Below are 26,692 nucleotides of genomic sequence, written 5' to 3' on the forward strand. Positions count from 1 at the left end.
TTTTTGGGCTGCTGCTTTTATTATGCATTGAGGCTCAGGCAGAAATGCAGCAAGTGACCCCATTTTTTCTGGCGTGGAGATACAGTGTTAGGGAAAGCTGCACTTGTTCCCTTTTTGGCTTGCACATATCTGTTAAAAGCACAGAGCTCCTGCCCATAAAAATACAACAATTCTAAGGAAGTCAGCCTTTTCAGGCCAAGAATCAACAGCTCTACTGAATAGCACTTTTCCCTTTCTTTTTATTTTGAATGACTAGCTTTATTAACAGCAGTAGTTCATGGTTAACTAAGACTACAGCCCTGCAATTGACAATTTTCTCTGTTCTGGTGACCTTCTAATTTGGGTTTCCTGAACCTAGCATTTTCATCACAATGAGCATGGCTCCCTCCTTGGATTTCATGTTACAGCTATCTAATGTGGGCAAGGATAGACAGGTCTGCACTAGGAGATGCTGACTATCCCTTTAACAGCTTGGGGGCATTGAGAGAGCATATAGTCACTGCCCCTCCCAACCTTTTCTCCAATCCCTTTTCCTGCTGACTGAAGGCAATGCTGTAGCCCTGTGACAAGACAAATGGAGCCAGGGAGGGGAATGGTGTGGTAGTTGCTGCTTTGCATCTTGGTGCTTTGGGTATTTTAAAGGCACAAGCATATCTCTGGAGAACCTGCTACGGCTAGAGTGAATGTGGTATCCAAAACTGCAAAATGTAAATGAAATAAATGGACTATAGCTTTGCCTCTTAGTTGGCTGGCATATGCTTTTATGCACATAAAAGCATCTGAAGTATTTAAACAATTTGTGAGGGGTGGTATGATGGAGTGTGGGCAGCTGAGTGCAAGTTCAAATGAGCAAGAAGTCAACTTTCCAATGTCTAGTAACAAGGAATGTCAGGGGATGTGGCTATGCAAAACCAATAATAATAATCCAAGAATTCTGTTCATATTTAATTAAGGGTTGTGAGAGCATGAAAGAGGTTATGCCACAGACCAGAGGCTCAGCCATGGCCCGTCATAACCCTTGAAATTTCCATAGTTGCCCTAGTACTTTGACAATGCATTAGTTACTTCTGAAATCAACCCACGATAGAAAAGGTTTTTGTGATTCCATAGAATTTGTTCAGATACTGTTCAAACCATCCCACCCACCAATTTGTGGATTTCCTGACATATACATGGTGCCAGTTTCATTTACAGAATATGAATTTAAAAGAGTCTGCCTAGACACTTCGCTTCTTGCCGCAAGAAGTGTTTGGCTGGCTGGAAGGGAGAGACAGTGTGGTCATTCGGCCCTTGAAACAAGTAGGCTCCCTAAGGAGGGTAGTAAGTCAGTAAGAGCATGAAAGATTTTTCCAGAATGCCTGATGATAAAGAAAGTTTATAGCGATGGCAGCAATAGCCTGAACCAGCTACTGGGCAGAAAACTCCATAAATCTTCTGAAATATGAATTAGTCACCGTGGGGAGACAAGACTGGTTTAAATCCAAACATTTGGCTTAGCTGGCTTATAAAACAGACAAAAAAGGAAGCATGACTGTTCTGACTAGCTATTCAGACAGTAAGCAGAATAGCTAATCACACTGGTTTTTCAGTCTCACTTTTTGGCACTAAAGACTTTCTGGGGTTTTAGTAGGAAATTCTTCCTTTTTGTCATACTGCAGAACTTGTGTGTGAATACTTTGTCTTAGTTCTTTGTCTCGGTTAGGCTGTCAAAATTGATAGGCTACAAACCCAACCAATTTCCCATGCAAGACACTTGCACTATAAGGCTGGTGGGTTTTGCCTAGCTGATTGCCTGGGTAATGTTTCTCAAAAGCCAGAACTCGTATTGGGTCTGATCAGCTGGAACAACTCACTAGTTCCCATTATTTGCCTTTGGGATGGGCTAGAGCAGAATGAAGAGCCAAGTATGTTCTGGGCTGGGCCTCGGGGGGGGGGGAGTGTTTTGTATTCATTGGTTCAATCTCCTTAACGAATTCTAGTCTGAATTTATATTGGCACATAGCACGACAGTGTAGGAGACATGTACAGCATTAAATGTAAGATGGTCCAAATGTGTTGAAATGCATTAGATGATTTTTTTTAATTAGTTGGGAAGTTTTTTAGGTGGTTTTAAAATTGTTTTTAAATGTTGCAGATATGTTTTTATTTCATTTAAAACTGTATTATTTTAACTTCTTGATGTTTGTTGCCCTGGGCTCATTTGGGAGGAAGGGTGGGATAGAAATTGCATAAATAATTGCATAAATAACAAGAAGGTGGTATCCGAAGAGCATTATTAGTGTGTAGATTTGTAAGATTCATGGTCAAATTGCATAGAAACACAGATTATGTGAGCAGCATTCACTTAACACACCCCATCAATGGAAACCCTCCGCAAAGATTTCCACTTGTGCAATGGCGCTTCTCCCTGTGTGCTCCCTGTGCCCCTCCCCCCCAAAAAATGACTGGGGGGCGGATCAGGAGAAGCCCAGCAGCAGCACACAGAGGGAGTGCTGGGGTTTTTTGTTTACTGCTGTGTTGCTTATTGACTGATTGTATTATTTTATTGTATTTTGCCTGCATTGTACTCTCTTTTGGGATTATTTGATAAAGAATAACAAGTTTTATGATAAAATAAACTGTTGTAAGCCGCCTTGAACATTTTCTTTTAACTTTGGAAAGGTGGCATGCAAACAGATTGACTGATAATAACATCATGAGATCTACCAGCAGATTTAAATCGATCTTCTGACCACCCCACATGTTAATGAGCAAGGTTGTCTGAATTAGTGCAAGGCAGCTTCCTATATTGCACGTGGCAAAACACTAGGTTCTCAGCATTCATACCAAGCACGGCCAGTCCAGACGTTTCATGCTGCAGACCATTATTCAGGGCCCATGAGGCTTACTGCTATTTGGTTTAGAGCCTGAAGAGGGTTCTGAGGCCAGCATATTCTCAATATATAGGAGAACATTCAGAGGGTCCTTGCGCCTAAGGTTTCCATGGTGATGAAGGGCTTTGGGAAGACAGGGTTAAGTAATCCTTTGGGCTCCAATACTTTGGCCACCTTGTGAGAAGAGAAGACTCCCTGGAAAAGACCCTGATGTTGGGAAAGATGGAGGGCACAAGGAGAAGGGGACGACAGGGAGGAGATGGTTGGACAGTGTTCTCGAAGATACCAGCATGAGTCTGACCAAACTGTGGGATACAGTGGAAGACAGGAGTGCCTGGCATGCTCTAGTCCGTGGGGTCACGAAGAGTCGGACACAACTAAACAACAACAACAATCCTTTGGGCTGTGTATCGTACCAGGGGTCTCAAGAATAATGCAGAACTTTGTGATGAGGGAGAAGGTTATTACCTTTATTTTTCATTATACCTCCCCATGAGGTAACCTCATACCCTGAAAAATTGTTCAAGGAAGTTAGCTACAGTCAGGATGAAAATAATATATAAAACTAGTTCACTCATCCTGTTGAAGAGCATGCGCTTTGTTCTTCTCCCCCTCATGTACAGGTCTGCTTAAGTGGGGCCTTTTCGGCACATATTCCTCTGTGACCTTCTTGAGTATCCCTATGTTGAAAACTCTCCAGGGCAACTAAAGTTGCTTTGGAGATTATGATCGTGATGATTCACAATCGGGAGCGTACTTTAAAGTTCCTGTTGTGCATTGGCAGCTGTGTGTTACATATTACATATTACAGCTGATGTTACATATGACTTCAAGGATGGGGTAGGTGAGTGTGGTTTGAGAAAAACAGCTAAATTTGAATCCCTCACAGGCCACATTTGGCCCACTGGCATGCAGCCCCTGGAAGGTTGCCCATGAGAGAATGTGGCCCTTGGGCTGATGAAGGTTTCCCATCCCTGTCCCGGGAGCTGCTCCTTCCTTATTGCTGTAATACATATGTTTTCTCTGCCTTTGTTGCAAGATAGTTTTAAAATGTTACTCTAACTTCAAATACTCTTAAGCAGAAATTTATATAATGAGCAGAAACAACAGTTCAGTTTGGTTTGGATTTTTTTTAAAAATACAGGAAGCTTTTCTTGGTTATTGAAACAGTCGGCAATGCAAATTGGAAGGTGCTAAGCACAACTGGAATCATGGCATAAATATTCAAAATGAGCTATCCAGTGGGGAATAAACTGTGGGTTTACTTGCTGGACTTAAATTTGCATTTCCAACCTTTCTTGTGGAAGCTCCTTTTTTTTTTTTTTTTTTTGCTTTTGAAGCTATGGCTAAATGACAACAGACCTCTTATTTTCTATTTAGTGCCTCATCAAAAGAAGAATAGGCATTCTTCTTTTACTCCAAGATAACCAGCAGTTAGTGTTAGACTACAGCTTCCATAATTCCTGCCCCCATTGTCTGTGCTGGCTGGAGCTGATTAGAGTTGGGAGTCTATCAACATCTGGACTACCTGTGTTTTCTATATGTCTTAAAATAATGCATCCCGTTACAAGACATTTTTCTGATAGACCCTTAGCATCCTTTATGAGCATTTCCCTTGAGAGGCCTTTCACATTTATTATCAAGCAAGTGGCAAAATATCTGAATGTTGTCATGCCTCTTAGACCAGCTATGTTGGTTAGTTTCTTGCTTGTTATTTTTTTTATAAAACATTTTATTTAGCTATGAAATTGTATTTTAGACATAGCATTGTGATTGACTGACCCACAGACTCACTGTTAGGAGTAGAACTGACTTGAACCAAAGCTTAAGTACCTAATAGAGGAGCTCACAGATTGACTTTTATGAGCTTGCCGCTTGAAACAGCAGTCGTGGATGTCTCCTGAGAGTGGATTCAGTCACAAATAAGTGCTCTTGCTTGTCATTCCAGGTGGTCAACTTGTTAAGAGCAATGTTTCTCTTGCCATATATTTTCAGATATGATGGATGCTGTGGAGGGAATAAGTACTTTTTCACAAAATACTCCTTTCCTGCCCCAGATGTTCCCCAGCTTGGGGGGGGGGGAGAAACAGCTGATGAGATCATGCCCTTAGACTAGATTTTCTCCTTGTACAGCAATGAGGATGGCTGAGTTGGCAGTTAATGCAATATTTCTGTTCATACTTGTATGTTCTATGTGAGAAATGTTTTCCTTTCACAAATTTACACATTTAATCATGCCAACACAGGTTTCTGCCATACCTACAATTAGTCCCAGACCAATGAATTTAATCTGGTATCAACTTGACATTGTCACCTTCTGAAACAAAAAAACAACAACCAAACAAAACATATTTATGAGATACAGTGATACCTCGGGTTAAGAACTTAATTTGTTCTGGAGGTCCGTTCTTAACCTGAAACTGTTCTTAACCTGAGGTACAACTTTAGGTAATGCGGCCTCCCGCTGCTGCCACACCGCTGTCGCATGATTTCTGTTCTCATCCTGAAGCAAAGTTCTTAACCCGAGGTACTATTTATAGGTTAGCAGAGTCTGTAACCTGAAGCGTCTGTAACCCGAGGTACCACTGTATTGACAGGCTGCCTTTACAGAAAATGTCTAGAATGGAATAAGAATTTGTATTCCCATGTAATTCTAATGTGCCTGTCATTTTCTAGGCAACACCACCCTTCATTTTCTGGTCCTTGTGACAGGCTGTGCATCAGTAGGGAAAATACTTGATGCTGAAGTTTACAGAATCACGACAACAGAATTCTGTCCTCTCCAGGAAGAAACTAAGGAGGAAGATCGTGTTTCTGCCTTGAAGAAAATTCTTAATTCTGGGGTGTTTTATTTTTCTTGGCCAAATGCAGGGTCAAATTTTGATATCACTGTCCGAGCCCAAAAACAGGGTGATAACAACTATGGAACTGCAAACTCATTCTTCTGGTAAGTGCAATATGTTACATCCTATATTTGGTCAGTCCTTAGCTAATATGTCCTAGACTTCAAATCCATGTTGATTTCTGCTTCATGAAGGACTGGAATCTTTTTGGGATCTTCTAAAGCATAGCAATAAATGCATTGCTATTATAGGTAGAGAGTGTCCTTTTGTGGAAGGAAAAATATCATATTTCTAAATAAAATATATATGGGAATAATTCCCACTAAACTTAGCGAAACTTACCGTATTTTTCGCCCTATAGGACGCACCGTCCCATAAGGCGCACCTAGTTTTGGGGGGGGAAATAAAGGAAAAAAATTATTTCCCCCCCAGGTGCGGGGCTGGGGCGGGGGAGGCCCGAGCTTCCCCCAACCCCAGCCCCCAAACAGGCAGCTCTCTGCAAGCCGTGGGAGCCCAGCTCTAGCTCGTGCTGCTTGCTGAGAGGTCCGCGAAGCCTGGACGCACTGAACTCAGCGCGCGCAGGCTTCGGCATGCAGGCAACTCTCCACAAGCAGCGGGAGCGCTCCCGCTGCTTGCGGAGAGGTCCGCAAAGCCTGGAGAGCGAGAGGGGTCGATGCGCACCGAAAGCCTGCATTCGCCCCATAGGACGCACACACATTTCCCCTTCATTTTTGGAGGGGAAAAAGTGCGTCCTATAGGGCGCAAAATACGGTATATTGGATTGGATTGCCAATGTATAAAAGGCTTTAAGAGCTGGTTCACACATAGCTCAGGTGTGCTGGGTTGTTAAATTTATTATTGCATTTACATCCCACTTTTTTCTCCAGGGAACTCAAGGTGTTGTAGATGTTTCTTCCCCCTCATCATTTAATCCCCATTACAACCCTATGAGGAAAGTTAGACCAAGAGGCAATGACTGGCCCAAGGCCACCAAGTGAACTTCATGGCCGAGTGGGGATTTGAAACCTGTTCTCCCAGGTCCTAGTCCAACACGTTAATCACTACACCACATTGGCTCTGTAAGCGGCAGGGCACAATAGTGAATTGCAGGCTCACATGCTTCCCCTCCCCTTAGTGAATGGAATCTTTCATGTGAATCAGAGTTTGTGAGCCTGAGATTTGCCCTTGGGCCCTGCTGTGTATGTGAACCAATCCTGGATGCCTAAATATTTGTGAAGCAACCATTTCTGAGTGTTTGCACCTCACTTTAAGCAAATCCCGAGTACCTGCAACTTGTACAGTGTGCAAATTTAATTTTTTTTTGTTAAATAGAGAAGATCAATACATTTTATTTTCAACATTTTAAATAATAAATGGCAACTTCTGCATAATGTATGCAGTGATAATGATACCAAGCAAAATGAAAGTTAGCATCTGCTTCTGTGCATGACGCTCCTCTTGCAGCCCATTGAAGGTAAATACAAAGCCCAGTGAAAAATAATTGAATTGGGATGATGGGGCAGGCCTATGTCAATGTAAGCCTGCATGAATTATTTATCTAACTAAGTTTTAAATGCCCTGGCACCAAGCTATCTTGGCCAAAGTTTTGTTTTTGTTGTACTTGTACTGTAGATGATACTGCAGTTCTGAACTTGTTAAAGGCTTTCGGGATACTTAGCTCTTATTTTTCTTGACGAGTTTTGCTTGACACATAGTCACAAAGCGAAGGTGGGCAACAGATCGAGTGAACATTCTCCTGGGTACTAGTCATGACAGCTGAATGCACCATCATAATTACTGCTGTATATGGCACTCTCCGTGTGGCCTTCAGGGTTCCATTATGCCAATAAGAGCATCAGGACAGCTCTGCTGCATCAGACCAAAGAGCTATCACATCCAGCATCACATTCTCACATTGGACAACCAAATGCCAATGGGAAGCCTGCAATGAAACCATGAACCCAAGAGCACTCTCCCATTTGTGATCCCCAGCAGCTGGGTTCAGAGGTGTACCGATGCTGGTGTTTCTATGACCAACACCTGGGCTTCTCTGAGACCCAGCAGGACTGCTGTGGGAAGCAGGATCCTGGGCAAGATGGCTATTTGGTCTGACCCAGCGTTTCCCAATCTGGTGCTCTCTAAATGTTTCAGACTGCAACTCCCATCATCCTATGCTTTTGGACATGCTGGCTGGTGCTGAGTTGAGTCCAAAACACCTGGAGGGTACAAGGGTGGGGAAGTCCAGTCTGTTCCATCAGGGCTCATCTAATCAATTTTGGCATGTTGATTAATAGACCTAAATATATTCAAAACAGATTTTGTGTAATTTTTCTTGACTCAGTTCTCTTAAATGCATTTGACACAATTTGGCCAAAAGTCCCGCTGGTTTAAATGGGAGAGATTAAAGTTATATACTTAACTGAAATCAGTGGGACTTTTTAAAAGCATGCAACTTTTACCTGGATCGTGCCCACTATCTGCATCATGTGGTGGCATTTTGGGATGCAAATGGCTTGCAAGAGTGATATCAGTACAGAATATACTTTCACAGAAAACTGCTGACTTTATTCAAAGGAAATTGTATTTAATGAATTAGTCTGACTGAGTAGTAAGTAGCTTCTATCCAAATATATATATTCATATTGCCAGACAAACAGTATGGAATATTAAACATAGTCAGATGCAGAAGTGACTACATTGCCTTTACTGGTTATATTTCCTTTCAGTAGTGCTGGGAAATCCAACAATAGCTGTAGACTTTTTGAGTGGTATCTAATGGTAGCTTTGTCTTAGCAAAATGTAATTCTGTTCCTGGCAAGGCAAGGCACCCAATTTTCACTGCCTTCCCTACTGCTGTGTCCCATTCTGTTCTGGAGGATTACATGATCCCAAGGAGCAGCTTTTAGGGAAATTTAAGTGTGTTAGAGAGGTTGGCAAAAATTGGGTGCATCCATTAAGGCAAAACCACAACTGAATACAGCCCAAAGTTTTTTAATATTTATGATCCTGAAAGATTACATATATTAATATAGTAATTGTAAGCCCAGGGCATGGGGAGATTCTGCCTGATTACAACAGTAAAAACAGGATCTTTCAAGGCCAAAATATCTGATGGGCTGAATTCAGCTTGGTTGGTCACCAGTTATATGCACTACATTTATTTTTTTCAGATTTGATTGCAAGCAAGGATTTCATAACTAAAAACTATTGAACCTGCGCTGCAGTTTTTCAGGTCACAACCTGAACTGTGAAATCCTCCTATTAAAATGTCTGTGGTTCTGTGAGTTGCTACCTTAACAGAATATTTCCCAAGGTTTATCTTCACTGTAATATTGGCGTTCTGGTAAGAAACAAGCAAGACTGGAATCCTTCCAGTGCCTTGTAGCTTGAACTCAAATAAATTATAAAACCTTACCAAGGGATAATACTTTAAAGTTAGCTTTGTTAATAATATATAGCGCACCTAGTGAGTGATTATTATTGGATCTTGCAGGAACCAGCTACTGCATGTCCCCTTTAAACACTACCAGGTGAATTGCTCTGATTGGCTGTTAAAAGTGATCTGTGGTGTGGTGGACATTCGCACTCTGTACGCTTCTCACAAGAAGGCAAAGGCCTGTCTCATCTCCCGGATCAGCTGCGAGAGAGCTGGTGCCCGGTTTCACATACGAGGAGTCAATGATGATGGCCACGTTTCTAACTTTGCTGAGACGGAGCAGGTAAGGGCTGGATCCCATGTCTCTAAATAATTGATTGCATTTACACAAATTGGGGTGGCAGTTGAGGGATCAGGATGACATCTTTCACAGTGACAAGTGACATGAGAGAAGCTAGCAAGCGCTTTTCAGAAGTAGTGTCTAACCGCCCACGGTATATTCATTAACTCTGCTTTTTTCCTTTTTGTTCATTACACATGTCTACAGAAGAATACACCCACTCCATTCCCCCCTCTTCAATTCGTTTGGCTTGGAGTTTGCATCCCCCCCCATTTGATTTACAGTTGAGAGCTTGTGTATTCTGCGGTTGGGGGGGTGGGAGTGTGATTTTTCAGTACATTAAAAAAAATCCCTGAGTGGGGAAGAATAGAAGCAAAATAAATTCTTCTTGTTCATTATCACACACTTTCCCCATAAGGATTGTGGACTGGACTAGGTTCTAATCAGAGATTCTTTCCTGAAGCTTTAATAGTCCATACCAAACATCTCATGCACAGGTAAAGGGAAATGTGAGTTTATTTGTGTTCACTAACACCAACCCACTCGAAAATGTAAAGTGTATTTTATGACATATTTTAACCATTTTCCTATGGTATCGTAAAAGGCAATTTATTTTTTAATTATGGTGCAGGGTTTGATTTTGAAATGATCATATATTGCTTTTGTGTCAATCTCTTCTCCGTTATCCTTTCTTCTGCTTTAAAACAAAAATAAATCATGAATTCCTGTCATCAAGAGTGTAATGTTTGTCACCATGATACCGTAACTACCAGGCAGGTGGTTCAACTAACCCTTTTTCCTGTGACTGGATCCCTGCATTCTTCAGTGACAGCACAGTGCAAGAGGGCAAAAGTATAAGCCTATCTTTAGTCACACCCCTGAGCATTGGGGGTTAGCATTCTGGCTAAGAAGTATTGATGGCCCTGCCTTCTATACATATATCTAATTCTTTGGCAGCATTATTTCCTCTTACAGCTAAAGAAGGAATTATCATCAGCACCACCATCATTATAATCTGTCTCATTAAGCTAATGATTCGAAATATTTCCTCTGGCGTGGCCATGAGGAGAGGATTAGAAACAGACACTTCCTGTTTAGACTGACTAGAGATTTTCATTGCATCCAAACTGGGGTAGTGTGTCAGGGAGGACAGGTCTCTAGTTAGCTTATACTTAAGCTCTGTCCAAATGTTCCTTTTGGTATCTAGCTATTGAGATACCACCTGCATAAGAAATGATGCTGTGGTATGCAGTGTGCTAGAAGATGGATAGTTGTTTCGGGGGGGGGAGGGTAAAGTAAGAGAGAAAATGCACTGTTGGGGAACTCTGGCAAGGGGTAGTGTTTGCTGATCCAGGATTGAAACGCTACTCACTAAAAATGAAGCTGTCGAGTGATGTTCATGCACCTACTGTCTTAAAGAGAAAAACTGGGAAGGATACTAGACATTTCCTTAGCATTGTTATGGAAACTGAAGAATTATAATAGAATCATAGAATTGTAGAGTTGGAGGGGACCATGAGGGTCATCTAGGCCAAGCGCCTGCAATGCAGGAATCTTTTGCGCAACGTGAGGCTTGAACCCACAACCTTGAGATCCAAATGACACCTATGTTTGTTGGACTTGTGGCCTATGAAAAGCCTTTCAACAAACAATGCAAGAAAACAGAAAGGACTGGCAGCACCATACCATTTTATTTCTAATGGCTAAGAAATACATTCTTTTGTGAGGAATGGCTTTCTTGTTATGATGGATGAGGAGCTAACATGTCGTTTTGTATGTCTCTCTACTCAAAAGGACAGGTGATAACTTTAATCACAACGTGCTGATTTTATAGACCTTACTGGCATCATAAACAACTTTTTATTCAAATGCTTGCATATAAAAGGCAAACTGTACCTATATTGATACAACATACTTAATCATTTTGCAAAAGGGAAAAAGAGCGCATGGAATCTTGTTCTACTAGTGCCTGACTTATGGGTTGCAGGCTGCATGTACATTGCAGTAGCTTTTATAATTTTCCAGACAGTTTTAGTTATTTATTATTCCCTACATTTGTATCCCACCTTTTCTCCCAGGAGCTCAAGGTGACATACATGGTTCTTTCCCCTCCCCATTTTATCCTTGCAACAACCCTGTGAGGCAGGCTGGGCTGAGACGTTGCGGCTCCCCCAAGGTCACCCAGTGAGCTTCATGCCCGAGTGCAGATTCAGTCCCTGGTCTCTCTGGTCCCTGGTCCAACACTCTAACCTCTACACCTGCCTGGCTCTCAGCCTTGATAATGTTATGGGGATCTAGGCATTATTATTTTCTCTCTTTTTTAGTTATGTAGCGAACGTGATTTCTTCTGTGCATGCTAATGTTCAAATAAGACAAGTCAAATAAAAACATTGTTTATATGATGCTTAGATAATTTGAGGCCTGGAGCAGAGTAGGAGGAAGGGAGCTGACAATGATTTTCACCGTTAAGGCTCCTGTTGCCTGGGATACAGTGACTGAAATATAGCTTGCATACTGTCGGGTATCACTATTGTCACATTGCAAGAACACCTGCACTTCTCTTCAGGGGTTAAAAATTGTATAGAAGTGTTGGATTTCTGCAAGGGATTTCTCATGTTCATTGTCCAACTCGCCATTGTATCAGCCTTGAAGGCTAAGCATCCTCATGAAGGATAAGGCTGTTGGCAGCTATCAGTTGCATTTTTCTCCCTCTCTCATAATAGTTGAAGCCAAGGCCATGCAAAGAAGCTCAATGTTGGACAATTGAGGACAGACCAAAAGGATTAGCAATTGTTTGCTGAAGCTTGAGAATGATTGCCGAGCAGGGATGGAGAATCCTTTCCAGTTTGCGGTGGGTGGGGGGCTGGATGCTGCAGTGACCTGTCCCCTGTGGACCATTCACCTGTCATTTACCTGATGTCACCATGACATCACCTGAAGCATTTTTCTTTGCCCACATGGTTTGAAATCAAATCATGTGGGGAAAGGCATAATGTTTTGTAAGCTCTGCCCATCAGCTGATGGGCAGAGCCTACAAAACTCTGTACCTTTGCAAACACTGACACTTCGCAGACACACTTGCAAGGGCACAAGGCTTTGTAATCAGCATAGAGCTGCATCTTAACCTGCTCCGCACCTGATGCCACATATATGTAGGGCAGGTGGGCACGGCTTGACCAAAATGGCCTTGCAGGCCAAATGCAGAGGCCTGCCAGTCTTAATAAGGTTTGCAGGCCAGAGGTTCCCCACCACTGCTGGAAAGCATTGCTTCCTTTATAGATTCAATTTATCCTTATATTTATGTTAGGAGATATTTGAAACTGGAAAAAGGGCATGGAGAAAAAGGAGTGATTATGCCTTTGCTGCTCAGTGCACTTGAGTGAATAATGGAGCTCTGTATTTTTGTTCCATGGAACTTCATTCAGTCACTTTAATATGGAATATAAATTTTACTTTAGAAATAGTAATGAGCACCATTTTTAACCTGGATCACTGCTACAGGAATGACATGACTTAAATTTTGGAAGAAGTGAAGATATTGAATCTCTTGTAACTGGGGACTTAATCATGTGGTCATTCTGGAACTAGGCTATCAAAACATGATAATTGGCTCCATCTTGTCTAGGGGGGTATTCATATAAACAGATTAAAATGCAGTGAGGTCATTCCTCCCCCCCCCCCCCATTTCTAGCCACATATTTACATTGTTTTTGCATTAACTTTTTTGTTTACTTTTTTTGTTTCCCATCCTTTGACTCTCCCCAGAAACTCTACTAGTGAAGCTCTCATCTGCACATGGGGCAGTGACTATTAGGGTAGGCTCACATTACTGCTTGCCCCACTTCCTTGGCAGAGAGTGATAGTTGATAGGTATGAGATTGTTATTTATGCAGACCCAGAAGAAAAATAAATCTGCACTTGCTATCCTCTTGTAAACGTAGATCTGGGAAAGGTATGGGTCACCCTTATCAGTCTTATCAGGTCACCTAAAGAGTCGGCAGAAACACTTTTTCTAATGCTGATATTGGAAAGTGGCATGTATCCATGTGGTAGCGATAGCTGGCATTCTGGCTTAAAACACACCCAAAACATGCCCTAAATATTAAGCTGAGAGAAGGAAGCTAGATAGAGTTAGCGAGAATCATTCTCTCTGGAAGTAGCAAAAGAGGCATTGGGTGAAGTCACCACCTCCCCCCCCCCGCCAGCCTCTTTCTCATTCACTTATATATGCATCACTTGCAGCCGCTGCACTCTTTCGAAACAGGGCTGCACCTCAGAATGGCTGAAATCCAGTCCAGTTTGGAATGCACAAGCCTAGGAGGAAAATCTCTCCTGCTTTCTTAGTAGACTACTGGATAATCAGTGATGAAGTAATAACTTGGCTGCTTCTAATTCAGTGGAGAAAAAATTGTTTCCACTTGCTTCATAATGACATGCTGGCTCTTCTCTTTCATGAATAAATGGCACCCCAGGAACCTGGATGCTGAGGGAAGGCTCTCTGACCCCTTTACATTGCATTAGTTCTGACATTTTCCCCTGGTTTCAGGAGAGAAAGAAACAATTAGCTTTATCTCCAGGCAGCTCTTTTATACATAAATGGTATTCCTTTGTCTCCCACTGAGTTAGCCTTCTGGCATTTCAGCTTGGCTATGAGTCATCTCTTTTTCCCCCTCTTTTTTTTTGATGGCTGGAAATGACTCACTGCAACAGGCGAAGAAAAGAAAACAAACCAATTTCAAGTCTTTTTGCTTTCTAAACTGAAGCCAACACTTAACGTTTTAACTTATTTGGCCATTTTAGTTTACAAGCCTGATAAAACTAGCAGGAACACACAAAACTGCAAGACTGAGAACTGAAAGAAGTTGGGGTGGGGAGGCATTTGACAACCAGGGTGCAGGTCATATGAAATTGGGGCTGCTGGGGGTGGGGTGGGGAGAGGGAAGAGCAGTGGCAGAGGAAGGGGGTGCTGGGGGTGTGGGCTGCCCTGGGTGTCATCAATGAAGGGGCGTGACAAAATGAGGTTTTTAAAAAATGGGCTCACGACATTATTTAGGAGTGACGTGGACTTGCATCTGCCTACTGCCTCTCCCTCAGCTGCCCTACAGCTGAGGGGGAGGCGTCGGAGAGGCTCACCCCACCCCCATGGGCAGATCATCCCACCCCCAGCTCCAGGACATGCCCCTGCACCAGGCACCCGAGCGGCTAGCTATGCTGCTGGGGAAGAGTGCCATTTTCCCACTCAGGGTACCGCAGTAGGGCACTTGGTTTGCATGCTGAAAGACCCAGGTTCCATCTCTGGCATCTCTAGGTAGGATTTGCTGGGAAAGACTCTTGGAGTTTTGGATTTGATATCCCACTTTATCACTACCCAAAGAAGTCTCAAAGCAGCTAACATTCTCCTTTCCCTTCCTCCCCCACAACAAACAGTCTGTGAGGTGAGTGGGGCTGAGAGACTTCAAAGAAGTGTGACTAGCCCAAGGTCACCCAGTAGCTGCATGTGGAGGAGCGGAGATGCGAACCCGGTTCCCCAGATTACGAGACTCTTATCCACTACACCACACTGGCTCTCTTGTCTGAAAACCCTGGAGAGCACCTGCTAGATAGTGTTGACAATACTGAGCAAATAGACCTAGCAGCCTCCTAAGGCAAGCAGCTTCCAGATCCATTGGTAGATTCTTTCACATTCTTTTTCATATCTCCAGAAAGAGCCTAAAGTTTTCTTTCTGTGGCATATGACACAGGGGAAGAATGGGATTCTCTTTGTGGGATTTCTTACAGAAAAATATAAATTAATTCATATTCCCCTCCCTTTCTCCCCCACCTGCCTCCACTTAAGGCATTTACGGTAGTTTGTTCAGTGTGATTCATGTGCCCAAAGAAGTGTTTGATTTAGCCATTTCTACCTTTCCCATCGCTTTTAAAAATGGCATTTAAAGTGTGCAAAAGACGGGTGTTCACTTGTGCATGATGTGCACATGTTACATATCTGCTGTGGGGAAATGCTGCTTCAGCAGCAGCCGGGATTACAGCAGCCGTTGTAATATTTGGAGCTGCTTCAGTGGTCAGAACAGAGCACAAACCTGTGTGTGGTCCTGGGCATTTTCTCATAGTATCCTTATTAAAAGGAAGGAAATAGAAAATTCCCTTGATGAGATGGGACTTGCCCATCATGAGCACTCTGGCATCCACCATATTCATGAACTCCATTAATTAAGTGCAGTTATACTGTTCAAACCAGTGATGGTCCTTGTGTTCACATTTCCCCTGTGGGCATTGGTGCTGATCCAGCTGTCTGCCTTCATCCTGAGCAATGCAGCGTGCTTATAAAAGAAGGCTCTTGGGTGACTTGTCTGATACCCTTTCTTTGCTGAAAGCTCATTGTGATGAACAATGACACCACTATTATATATCACAGGTGGAAACGGGCCAGGATTTAATTGCTAAATATAGGCCAACGCTGTTAAGTTTGCCATTGTGCTGTTCTTTCCAGGGCCGTGCCTTGCTATCCGAAGCTTCATCTCGGCTTTTAGCTGGCCTAAAATTGGATATGGGTACTGGGGGAGGCAAAGACACAGGCACTCACAGCCATCCATCCATACAACCAGTGTGGTGAAGGCCGCCAAGTGACCTTGGGTCTGTCAGAATCTCTCAGCCGTAACCTACCTTACAGGGTTGTTGTTAGGATAAAATGGAGAAGTGTATACACTACCTGAACTCCCTGGATGAAAGGCGGGTATAAATGTAGTAAATAAATAAGTATTGGTGATACTGTTCATTCTGAGATTATTATTTTTTTTTTACAGATCATCACAAAAATAAAAGTGGTTAGGGAGGGGAAGAAAAATAGTGAATTCATCTTGGGAAAGGAGATGAATACCAAGTTAGTCAGCCCAACTATTTTGTTTCCCTGATGGTCCTCAGACTTTTTGTTACTTAACATGTTGCCAAGGCACAATGTGTGATTAACAAAAATTAGTAAGTGTTGTAAGTGAAGCTAATACAAGCACTTACCGCTACCCAAGAGTGGTCCTAATATGTGTGACATTTCCGGGGATGGGGGGGGGGGCAGGAGAGAAGAGAGATTGTGCCTGCGTGCATGTATGTATCAGGGGTAGCTAATATTTTTTAAAAATAATAATCTATATTAAATTTTAGAATAACTACGGTAGACTTTTAACCTTAAGACTCATGTACCTTTAGTATTTACATATAAGAGGGCATTGCAGCCAGTGAAATTCCTGTATTGCAGTCTGCAGGGATTTGAAAATCTTCCTCAGCCAAAGCTTTCTCATTCATCCAACTATTAAACATACATAAACCCTAATGTTGAAAGACTGGCCATCTCAGATTCATACTTGTCATATCAATAGCAAGTTAGCTGTTCAAATCTGTCCAGTTGTCTAAATAGCACATAGTCTTTTCTTTGGTCCAAATAGATGTCTTATTTCCCATGTATTTTTGCTATTTTTTTAAAAAAACAACAACCTGAAGATACCTCACATTCAAGCTGAAGTGATATCTAGCTTTGCATTTCAATCAATATAGTCATACACATAGTTGAGAAATGGCCAAAAAAATTGCATTGATCTGAATATGCTTTATCTCTTTTGTTTCTGTAGACTATCTATTTGGACAATGATGTTTCTTCCTTTGTTCAAATCAGAGGCTCAGTTCCACTATTTTGGGAGCAACCTGGGCTACAGGTAAACAGCAAAAATCACTAAGGCTGCAATCCCAAGGCGAGAGGAGGGATTGAAGGCTGTTTAACCACCATATCAAATGCCTTGCCAAGCGTCAAGGCAGAAGCAAGAACAGAGGAATGCTATCCATCCTTTTTTTGCACTTTGATTAGTTATTATTTAAGAGCTTCCTTCCCACTGGGAATAATAGGAAGAAAATAAGGAGTTAGAGGGGCTGCTGAACATGTCTGTCTTTCTCCCTGGTTCTGGATGTGATGTCTTTGAATCTAAGCTGCTTCCTGGTCCTCCCTTGGCATACCACCTTTTGGCCCTACTGATGGTTGGAGTTCTGGCATCAACTGGGCCAGGACATCCAAGGGTCCAGTTGCAGGGAGGAAGTACCCATCTCCCTCTCCAGTATTGGTGCTCTGTCTCTGACCTTGTAGAGAGAGACGTGATCTATCTTACAGCCCCTGAGATGTCAAAGAGGCCTGATGCTGTGGTTAAGGTAATTTTGAAAGTTGCTATGCCAACATTGGAGACATTAATATTCAAGGTGCTGAGATTTGAGGTTGTGTTTTTTTAAAAAAACAAAACAAAACTTATGTGCTGTGATGCAGTGCTTCTTATAAAGGCCACCATCTAGCACTATTGACTATGACAAAGGGAGGCACCAAAAGCAGAGTTTTGTCAGCCACAACCTGAAATGGGTGCGTACAGATTGCATCAAAACTGTTTTTAGAAAATAACTCCTTTATTTGAATCATGAATGGCTCCATCTCTATATAACTCTGGAAGATCATATGGTCTGGTTTATACAAAAAAGCTGTTAACTTGAAACTTAATATGTATATTAAAAAAAATATTGATTATTCAAAACTGGACCTGTTTGTTTTTGTAAGCTCAAATATTTTTTATAAGCTGATTCTTTCTGCTTGTTTATTTTTTAACTGCAGTGGTTCAGGCATGGCCTGTGCTTTAAGACAGCAGTTATATCTGTGTATGTGCAGAATAGATGCTTACATGAGCTCTGGAATGTGAGTTAGGGACAGATTCAAGAATGCAATGAATACAGTGGTGTTTCCCTCAGCAGCTATGCCTGTTATATTCATCGGTGGCCCAAAGGAAACTCACCTTGACAACTGGAGGGTCAGTTAGATAGAGGATTCTGGGCAAGGTGAACCCATGGCCATTCACTGGGTGTTAATATGATTTTGCATTCATTTGTCAATGTTGTTTGTTAATAAAATGTGTAATTTGTGCTTTGAGTGCCATATGGGGGTGGCAGTGTGGTTGCTAAGAGATAATAAAGGAACATTTTCTTTGAATGAAAAAGGGAGACATCTAGTGACTCATATTTAAAATTATTGCTTTCTATTATTTTCATTGTTATCCACTTAGGTTGGCTCCCATCATCTAAAACTCACCAGAGGCCTGGAAGCTAATGCTCCTGCTTTTGACAAGTAGGTTTAATTGCGACGCTGCTGATAACTCAGTAAAATCAGATGTTACTGTTTGCATTCCAGGGTTTCCCAGAACATCTTCATGGTGTCACATCTTTCTTCTTTCAAATCCCACTTCAAAACTCAGGTTTTTATGAGAAGCTTTTTGGTTGAATCCCTACAAGTACAGACATAACACTTAACCATAGAATGATAGAATTGTAGAGTTGGAAGGGATCCTGTGGATCGGGTAGTCCAGCCCCCTGCAATGCAGGAATATGCAGCTGTCCCATATCGGGATCGAACCTGCAACCATGGCGTCGTCAGCACCAGGCTCTAACCAGCTGAGCTAACCATATATAAGGGATCAAATACTGGCTGTGGGGTCAGCATGTTGCTCTCCACTTCCCTCTTGTTCAGAAACTGCTGCTGGTCATTATGCCAGCATCTGGCTGTGAAGCAGGGACAAATGTCAGGGGTTTCACTAAGGAGAAAAAGAAGCTGTCTGCATTGTGGCTGCTACATCTGAAGACGGTAACGCTACTAGGCTTATTGAAATTATTGTCTTAATCAGAGTTTAGGTCTAGCGTTAGGAAACCTTTTTTTAGTCTAACCCTCATCTCCCAAAGGTACACATACTAGTGACCGGTGGGGCCAAATGAGAAGTAGGTTTTGGGTTTGGCTGGAGCTGGTGCACATGCAACTCTCACTGTGAACACATACAGCACACAGCATGCATATACATGTCACATGCCAAACACTTGTATAGTATGCACACATATGCTTGCAAACCCACCCATCCCGCTCCCCAGTTGGAGCAAAAAATGAATTTTAGGTTTTTTCCTTGTAACACTTCAAACAGCGCTGGATGCTTCAGTTGAGGGAAGAATCATGTTTTCAGGAATAGGGAGGGGAATTCAGTTTGTGTGCTAGAAAGGGTGGGATATTTTGTAGCACTAGTAATACCTTGAAGGAAGATATCTTGATCTGCCACCAAAAGAGAGAGTTAACTGTGCATTTGCTACCTTTATTGCACAGCTGGTTTTGAAGACTAGTAGATTTCCCCCACCCCCACCTGTATAATAAGATGTTCTTGCATTTGCACAACCTCTTAGGAACTACTAAAGCCAAGTAAATGGCAGAAGGCTGTGTGCAAAGAGTGGTGAACGGCTATTGAAATAGATGAAGATCCCACAGGTAGAGCAACTCAGGTGATATAGGAGGGAATCAGTCCATTGCAATGCTTCTCAGAGAAAGTTGTGTGTGTTTTTAAGGCCGTCCCTGCTCCTCATCACGTGTTTTAAGAAGAGTTCTAGGACTCAGCTATACAGCTGCAAATAAAATATTTTGAATGTGTTGTAAAGTGCAATATACAACTGTGACGCCAGATGGCAACTGTGAGCTATAGCAAATTCAATGCATTTTTCAAAACGATTTTTTAAAAAAAACATTTCCACAATCTACTAGGGTAGATTTCACCCGAGATCATGTTGAATATTTATGAAACCAAAGCAATCTGTTTCTACTTTTGCAGGCATATAATGCTCATGAAAGAACAATATGGTAAACAAGTGATTGTTAACCTGTTAGGAAGCAAAGGAGGAGAGGACGTCCTCAACAGGGCTTTCAAGGTAAAAACAAAGAGCAAAGACATGTTTGTTTAGTATAACTGGGATTCTTGGGAGACTTCATAAAGTTTGTATGTATGAATGTTTGCTAGAAAGACATTCCTGTCCGGCCTTTGCAATTACCATCACGATGTCAATTGTAAATGTCATTGTAAGCACATCAGTTAAACGGATAAACCAAACCATTCTTGGTTAATTAAGCCTATACAGACATGTAAATTTGACATGTATTTTAATATGCTATTTTATTTTACAATTTATGCTTTTAAAATTTCTGATTTTATTTTGGAAAACATTGACTTAGCTTGATTTTTAACACCTGGGTTTTATAGATAATTTTAACTTGCATGCTATATTTTATATAACTGCTGATGATAAATCCTGTTAAATAAAATATTTTAAAAATCAGTTCTTTTGAAAATCATCAACATTTCCAAAGGAAGGATATTTCCACTTAAATCAGAGATTGCCAGATCATATTATTGGTATTTTAAATATTTTAAAAATTAAATAGCAGTATGCCTTTGAAATTCCAACCATATTTGTCACTGAGAAAAGAAAGAGGAACACATACCCTTAACTACTGCAATTGTCTCTTATCTTCCCACCCAACAGTCTCCTTGCCCTATGGCAGACCTGAGGAACCTTTTTGACCTGGCAAGCCAGATCTTTTATCTCCTTCCCCCCTGCAGGCAAACTTTGACCCATAGGTAGTTTTGCCCACCTGTTAAGAGTTGGCAGGTACAGGGAGATAATGAACAGATTTCAACTCCCCACACAACAGCTGTTGCACGGGGAGTTCAATCCTGCTTTCTGCAGGCTTCTGGTATGCAGAGGCATTCCCTGCAGGAGACTCTCTCACAGACTCACATAGAGCAGGATGTGTTCAATGTGATCATTGTCCATGCTGGCTTCCCACAGTGAACTAGGGCACACAGCCATATGCCACCTCCACTGTTACCCACCACGTGACATTATTTGCCCATCACTGTGATGTCACCTAATTCACAGGTGGGCACAGTTTAGAATAAATGATTTATTGGACTCAAATTGGAACCCCAGGTGGACCTGAAGTCCCCCTCCTTTTATTAAAAAATATATATTTAACAATTGATATTGTTTTGATATACCACTTGATTGTAATGAAACCTCTAAGTGATTTGCAAAAATACGTGATGCTGTGCTGTGTCTGAGCTGTATCTCCCTCCTTCTCCAAGGGGGAGACACTGTTCCTCACAAGCAAGTTGATCAAAGATCAACGCCTGTTGATCAAAGCCTGTTGACCAAGACTGGGCACTCTGCTCCAGCCACTACAACTGATGCTGGCATAAATTCCATAAAATTTATACAGGCACTACAGTCTCTACTTTCTTCCCCATTGGGAGAGAAAGTTGAGGTATGAGCATGGACTGAGCCCTCAGGTGGTTCCACTTCTTCTCTCTCACAAACTCCCACTGTGCATTGAAGTTCATTGTCAGTATTGTTCCCCTGTTAGGTTCTATCCTCCCTCTCAGTATCACCTGTAATTCCTGTTAGAGATGATAATTTGTCATTTCTCTGTAATGTTAATGAGTAGCCCAGCTGCACAATTGGGCACAATACTTTGAACAATGATTCATGCTGAGATAGTAATGGTTTAGTCTGATATCATTCCCAAGTATGCTCCCTAATGCAGCTGCCTGTAAATAGTCACTGAAGTGTGGGCAGTTACCAAAGAAACAGATCCAACGGCAGTAACAGACTGTGGAAGCATGACTCTCCTCTAGTTATAAGCAGTTCTTAACACCGTCAGTGCCTGAAGCACCTCTTCTTCTGAATTTATTTTGGAACTTGGCCATTTGAACTTTGAAATGAGCTTGATAATAGTTCTAAGTGAGCAAACACAGGAAGCAAGAATGCAGCCATGTTTAATATCTCAATCTGAAACATTTGCATCAATACCTCTCCCTATATGCAATGCAGCTTAAAAGGCAGGATAGAAACACTAAATAAATGTACTGTATAAGCACTTTGCCTCATGTGGCTTTCTGACAGTGCACCTGGAGTGTTTTCTGCTGGTATTTTTCTTTGGGGGGGAGGGCAGCAGCAAATCTTGCATTCTTGCTAAGGTAGCAGAGCTTCCTTTGAATTCTATGGCCTCTCACTTCAGATATCTTCAGCACAGGATTGCACCCTGAGTATGTGCTACTATTCGTACTTTCAAGCTGGTATAGTGAACTGGGTCACAACTTTATTTTTATTTTTTGCATTATTTCATGCCCTTTTGCGGGGAAGTGTAATTTTTATTCTCTGTCATATCTCCCAATCCATAGGAGAGACTTTGGAATGGGCATTTAGGTTGTGAGTACAAAATACATATTGGCATGAAACTGTATTCTGACAACACACAACTACATACTAATACTTTATGTGACATCATGTGGCAGACACATGATGTGTGGGACACAGGCCCACACAGTCTAACTGAGGCCTTAGTTTTGGTTATAAATGGAGCAGTACTGATTAGTGCAACAACAACAATAAACATCTAAGGGAATTGAATTTTAAAATATGCAGTGAATATTGTTGAATTTACAACTTAGCATCATGATTAGGTATAAATGGTTCAACAGCAGTTCAGTGCATATTATCATATATATTTTTCTGCAAAAAGGTTTTTCTCTCTGTCCCTTTCCTTTGCAATTAGAAGTTGCTCTGGGCATCATCCCATGCAGGAGATACACCCATGATTAATTTTGATTACCACCAGTTTGGAAAAGGTGGGAAAATGGAGAAGCTTGAGAATTTGCTGGGGCCTCAGCTGAAGTTGCATTGGGAAGAATTAGGCATCTTCACCAAGGGTGAGCATGCAGGTTTCCGGTGAGTGTCTTAACCCTTTGATACCAATTGCTTGTGCTTTCCTTTTCGAGCTTCCAGATGTGCATTGACTCTGCATATGGAAGGTTGCATCCTCATTGGATTGGGGCAAAGGAAGCTAACAGTAAACAACCCAACTCTCTACATATTTATGTATCTGCTTCTTCCCTTTTCAGCAGGTGTTTAGAAAGTAGTTGTTTGTTGGGATTTGTGGGAATGCTAAATCATTTCATTCTTTGACTTGATTTTTGAAGTCAACAGATGGGTACCTTGCGAACCAACTGCCTGGATTGTCTGGCTCGAACTAACACCGTTCAGTCCTTCATAGCACTTGAGGTGAGTGATCCACCAGACATTATACAAGAATGCTTTCCCCCTCTTTTTCATGCCTGCATTATGTCGATCTTGTGAAAAGGTGAAAGATTGTGTCTTTCTCATACGTATCTGGTTGGCCAAAGTGAGAACAGGATGCTTGACTCTTTGGTCAGATCCAGCAGGGCTCTTTCTTACGCTTTGAGATCAATATCCTGAACAAATCCTTAATGTAACAACCAGCAGCAAGTTTTTGATGAGGGCAGTGATCTTATCTGTTTCTCTCGGGCTTATTCCTCTTTTTTCTCATCCAGGTTCTGTTCACTCAGCTAGAGAGCCTGGGATTAAACTCCAAGCCTATAGTTGAACGTTTCCTGGAGTCTTACAAAGCAATGTGGGCCCTCAATGGACACAACCTAAGTAGGATTTTTACAGGCAGCCGTGCCTTGGATGGAAAAGCTAAGGTAGAGGAGAGAAGTGATAATCGTCATATTCTTGGAAGCTGTCGCTGTGAGTTAAATGAATGCTATTAATCCTTTTGTTATATAGGTTGGGAAGTTCAAGGACGGGGCGCGCTCAGTGTCACGGACAATCCAGTCAAACTTTTTTGATGGTGTGAAACAGGAAGCCATTGACTTGCTGCTTATGGGTGATTTCTACAGTGAAGAGCAAGCGGAAAAAGAGAGGATGCTCATGGACCACACGGCATTGCTGAGTAAGTAAGAATTAGCTCTGACTATTTTGGGTATTGGTGTGTAAAGGAATTAGCAGCTGCAGCTCAGACAAAAGTCAATGAAAATAGTATATGTAAAAGACAGGTAGACAGGCAGACAGTTCCAACTCTGCCCCATGACAGAAAGACAGATAAGACAGATCCAACTCCACCCAACCCCACTGAAATAAAAATTCAAAGGCCTAGATGAATAAGAATGTTTCGCCTGGTGCCTAAAAACAGCTAGTGGTGGTGCCAGGGGAGGGCATTCCACCAATTAGGGGCAGCCAATTAAAAGACCCATACTCATGTCTTCACCCTCTTTTTAAATTTAAATTATTTATAGTTATCATTTATATACATTTCAGTAGTTTCATACTCCTATTAGTTATGTCTTTTAAAACTTTTTAAAATAATACAACGATGTGCATGAGAACAAAAATAGATATAGGTTGGTTTGGATTCTCGGGTTGCAATTCTGTATGAGTGAACATGCATAGGATTGCGCTGTCAGTCTGCAAAATGCCCAACAGCAGATGAGCACTAATGCCTGCTTAACGTTTCCTCATAAGCTGCCCAGTTGCTCCTGAACTGTTCATGTTCCTGCTTATGAACTGTGAGGAAGAGCATCACTTGTGGCTTGTGGCATAGCCTGAAATGTTTATCCCTAGTGATTTAAGGCATGCCAACAAAAGCAATTATCAGGAGAGATGTTGGTATTCTGATTATTCATATGGTCCGTTTTATTTCATGGCAGAAATCCTACTCCCTTTCTCCCCCCCCTTCTTTCCATCAGTGACCCCTAGCATTTTGAAAGCCATGTCAGAGCATCAGTTTGAATTCACAAACTTCAAGAGAATTCGTGTTGCTATGGGGACTTGGAATGTAAATGGAGGCAAACAGTTTAAGAGCAATATCCTTGGTACCAGCGAGTTAACAGATTGGTTACTGGATTCCCCGAAGCTTTCTGGTGTTTCAGAATTTCAAGGTATTGTCATGCAGTGACAAGCGTATTTGTGCTTACATACACACATATCGTATTCCTGCATATAAGCATACATATGTACCTGTGTTTGTATTTGTTCTAACTCAGTTTGTGGGGCATTAAAATTGTTAGGGTACTTGCACACCACCTAGAAACCTAGTTTTGTTCATAAATAGTCCAAGATAATGTGGTTAATAGAGAAGTCTGAAAATGCAGCATTTGTATATTTCCACTCAAAGTGAGGGACTTTTAAGTTTTACCCTCGGTGGTCAAAGATACTTCCATCCTATCTGAAAAGCTGGAATTTGGTTCACATTTAAGGCACTCCTTAGGTGGGATTCATCTAATCAGCCCTGGAAACCCTGTACAAAGACTTCCATTTGTGCAATGGGTCTTCCCCTATTCCCAAAATTGGTTTTGGGGGTCAGGAGAACCCCTAGAAGAGTGGAGGGGGAGGAATCTTTCCGCCTGGTAAGCTACAATGTTTGTGTAGATGGATTGTTTGGAAGAGCACAACACAGAATTTCACCCCCTGATTGGTAGAAAAGTCTGAAAGGGGGATTCTGTGATGAACATGCGTGAACAATATTTGAAAATCTAAGTCAATATTAGGATTATCATATACAGTATAATAATAGAGGGAAGCATTCCACCACAGAAAAAGCCAAAGCTCCACATGGGAAATAATACTGGGCTTTGTGAGTTCTGTTGCCTTTCTCTATGGCAGTCTTCTGCAACCTTGGGCGACAGGCTATTGGACTATAACTCCCATCATCCCTAATCAGTGACTAAGCTAGCTGGGGTTTATGGAAGATGCAGTCCAGTGACACATGGAAACCCATTGATGAAGAACCCTGTTCTGTTCTAGAATCATACTTGCTTGCATTGTGGGTGAGTGGGCATTTTTACTAAAAGCTGGGTATGCGCATCTGTGCCTACAGAAAGCAAGCATAATGCACTAGTGTCTCTCACATACTCTCTCAGCTTGACCAGCTAACCATTGAAATCACTTAACCATGGTTAATAACCATGGTTTATTTTGTTTTTACATTAGGAAAGGAAACATACTCACAAAGCATCAACTCACTTTTGTATGTGTTCTTCCCCGCCCCCTCCTGTTACCATAGATGACCATTGTCCGGCCGACATATTTGCCGTGGGATTTGAAGAGATGGTAGAATTAAATGCTGGGAATATTGTGAATGCTAGGTATGCTTAAACTGAGCTATTTAACTGTATTATACTCCATATCATAGATTGACATAGTTGCTTATACTCTGTGTAGTGGTGCGTGCATAATTCACAAAATGCTAATAGCTGGTTCACATCTGCATGCTTATCACCTGTTGACTCTGGCATCAAGTGATGATTGTCATGCATGCATAAGCCTTCAAAGATGAATCACCACAAATAAATCTTTCATATCGCCTGATATCAATTCAAGCACAATAAATTTAAATGGAAACTGCATTCATTCATTCAATGGAACATCATCAAGTGCTGAATAATCATGTTATGTTCATTCATACGTGAACCACACTCAGATGGGCTTTATTCATTGCAATAAATAACTATGATTTTGCAGCCTTTCAAACATGGCAGAAAGAGAATGAAATGAAAAATGATGATTTCTCTGACTCTCTGTT

The 26,692-nt window shown here is 41.7% G+C and overlaps 1 protein-coding gene and 2 long non-coding RNA genes across 5 annotated transcripts in view; 1 reads left to right on the forward strand and 2 right to left on the reverse strand.

The window, feature by feature from the left end:
- LOC310841673 overlaps nt 1–26,692 on the reverse strand; it is a 129,106-nt gene that overhangs the window by 91,138 nt on the left and 11,276 nt on the right. The gene's annotated exons all lie outside the window — the stretch shown is intronic.
- SYNJ2 (synaptojanin 2) overlaps nt 1–26,692 on the forward strand; it is a 55,086-nt gene that overhangs the window by 6,695 nt on the left and 21,699 nt on the right. For 2 of the 3 annotated variants that reach the window (XR_014562478.1, XM_083732155.1), the window contains exons 3-13: nt 5,550–5,820; nt 9,210–9,435; nt 17,052–17,135; nt 18,513–18,574; nt 20,088–20,184; nt 22,868–23,040; nt 23,292–23,373; nt 23,664–23,813; nt 23,899–24,064; nt 24,858–25,049; nt 26,174–26,255. Coding sequence is in view for 2 of the 3 variants with exons in the window: in XM_083732155.1 (XP_083588281.1) it covers nt 5,550–5,820; nt 9,210–9,435; nt 17,052–17,135; nt 18,513–18,574; nt 20,088–20,184; nt 22,868–23,040; nt 23,292–23,373; nt 23,664–23,813; nt 23,899–24,064; nt 24,858–25,049; nt 26,174–26,255 (1,585 nt within the window). In the remaining variant the exon portion in view is untranslated. The remainder of the gene's footprint in view (nt 1–5,549; nt 5,821–9,209; nt 9,436–17,051; nt 17,136–18,512; nt 18,575–20,087; nt 20,185–22,867; nt 23,041–23,291; nt 23,374–23,663; nt 23,814–23,898; nt 24,065–24,857; nt 25,050–26,173; nt 26,256–26,692) is intronic. The other variant, XM_083732154.1, reaches the window with a different exon arrangement.
- LOC310841623 lies at nt 14,004–22,857 on the reverse strand. Its single transcript, XR_014562623.1, has 3 exons — nt 20,906–22,857; nt 18,539–18,731; nt 14,004–14,133 (listed from the first exon to the last, which is right to left on the reverse strand). It is a non-coding gene; the product is annotated as an uncharacterized lncRNA (long non-coding RNA).

The sequence above is a fragment of the Podarcis gaigeae genome (assembly GCF_964106915.1).
Source record: "Podarcis gaigeae genome assembly, chromosome: 3".
Lineage (NCBI taxonomy): Eukaryota > Metazoa > Chordata > Lepidosauria > Squamata > Lacertidae > Podarcis > Podarcis gaigeae.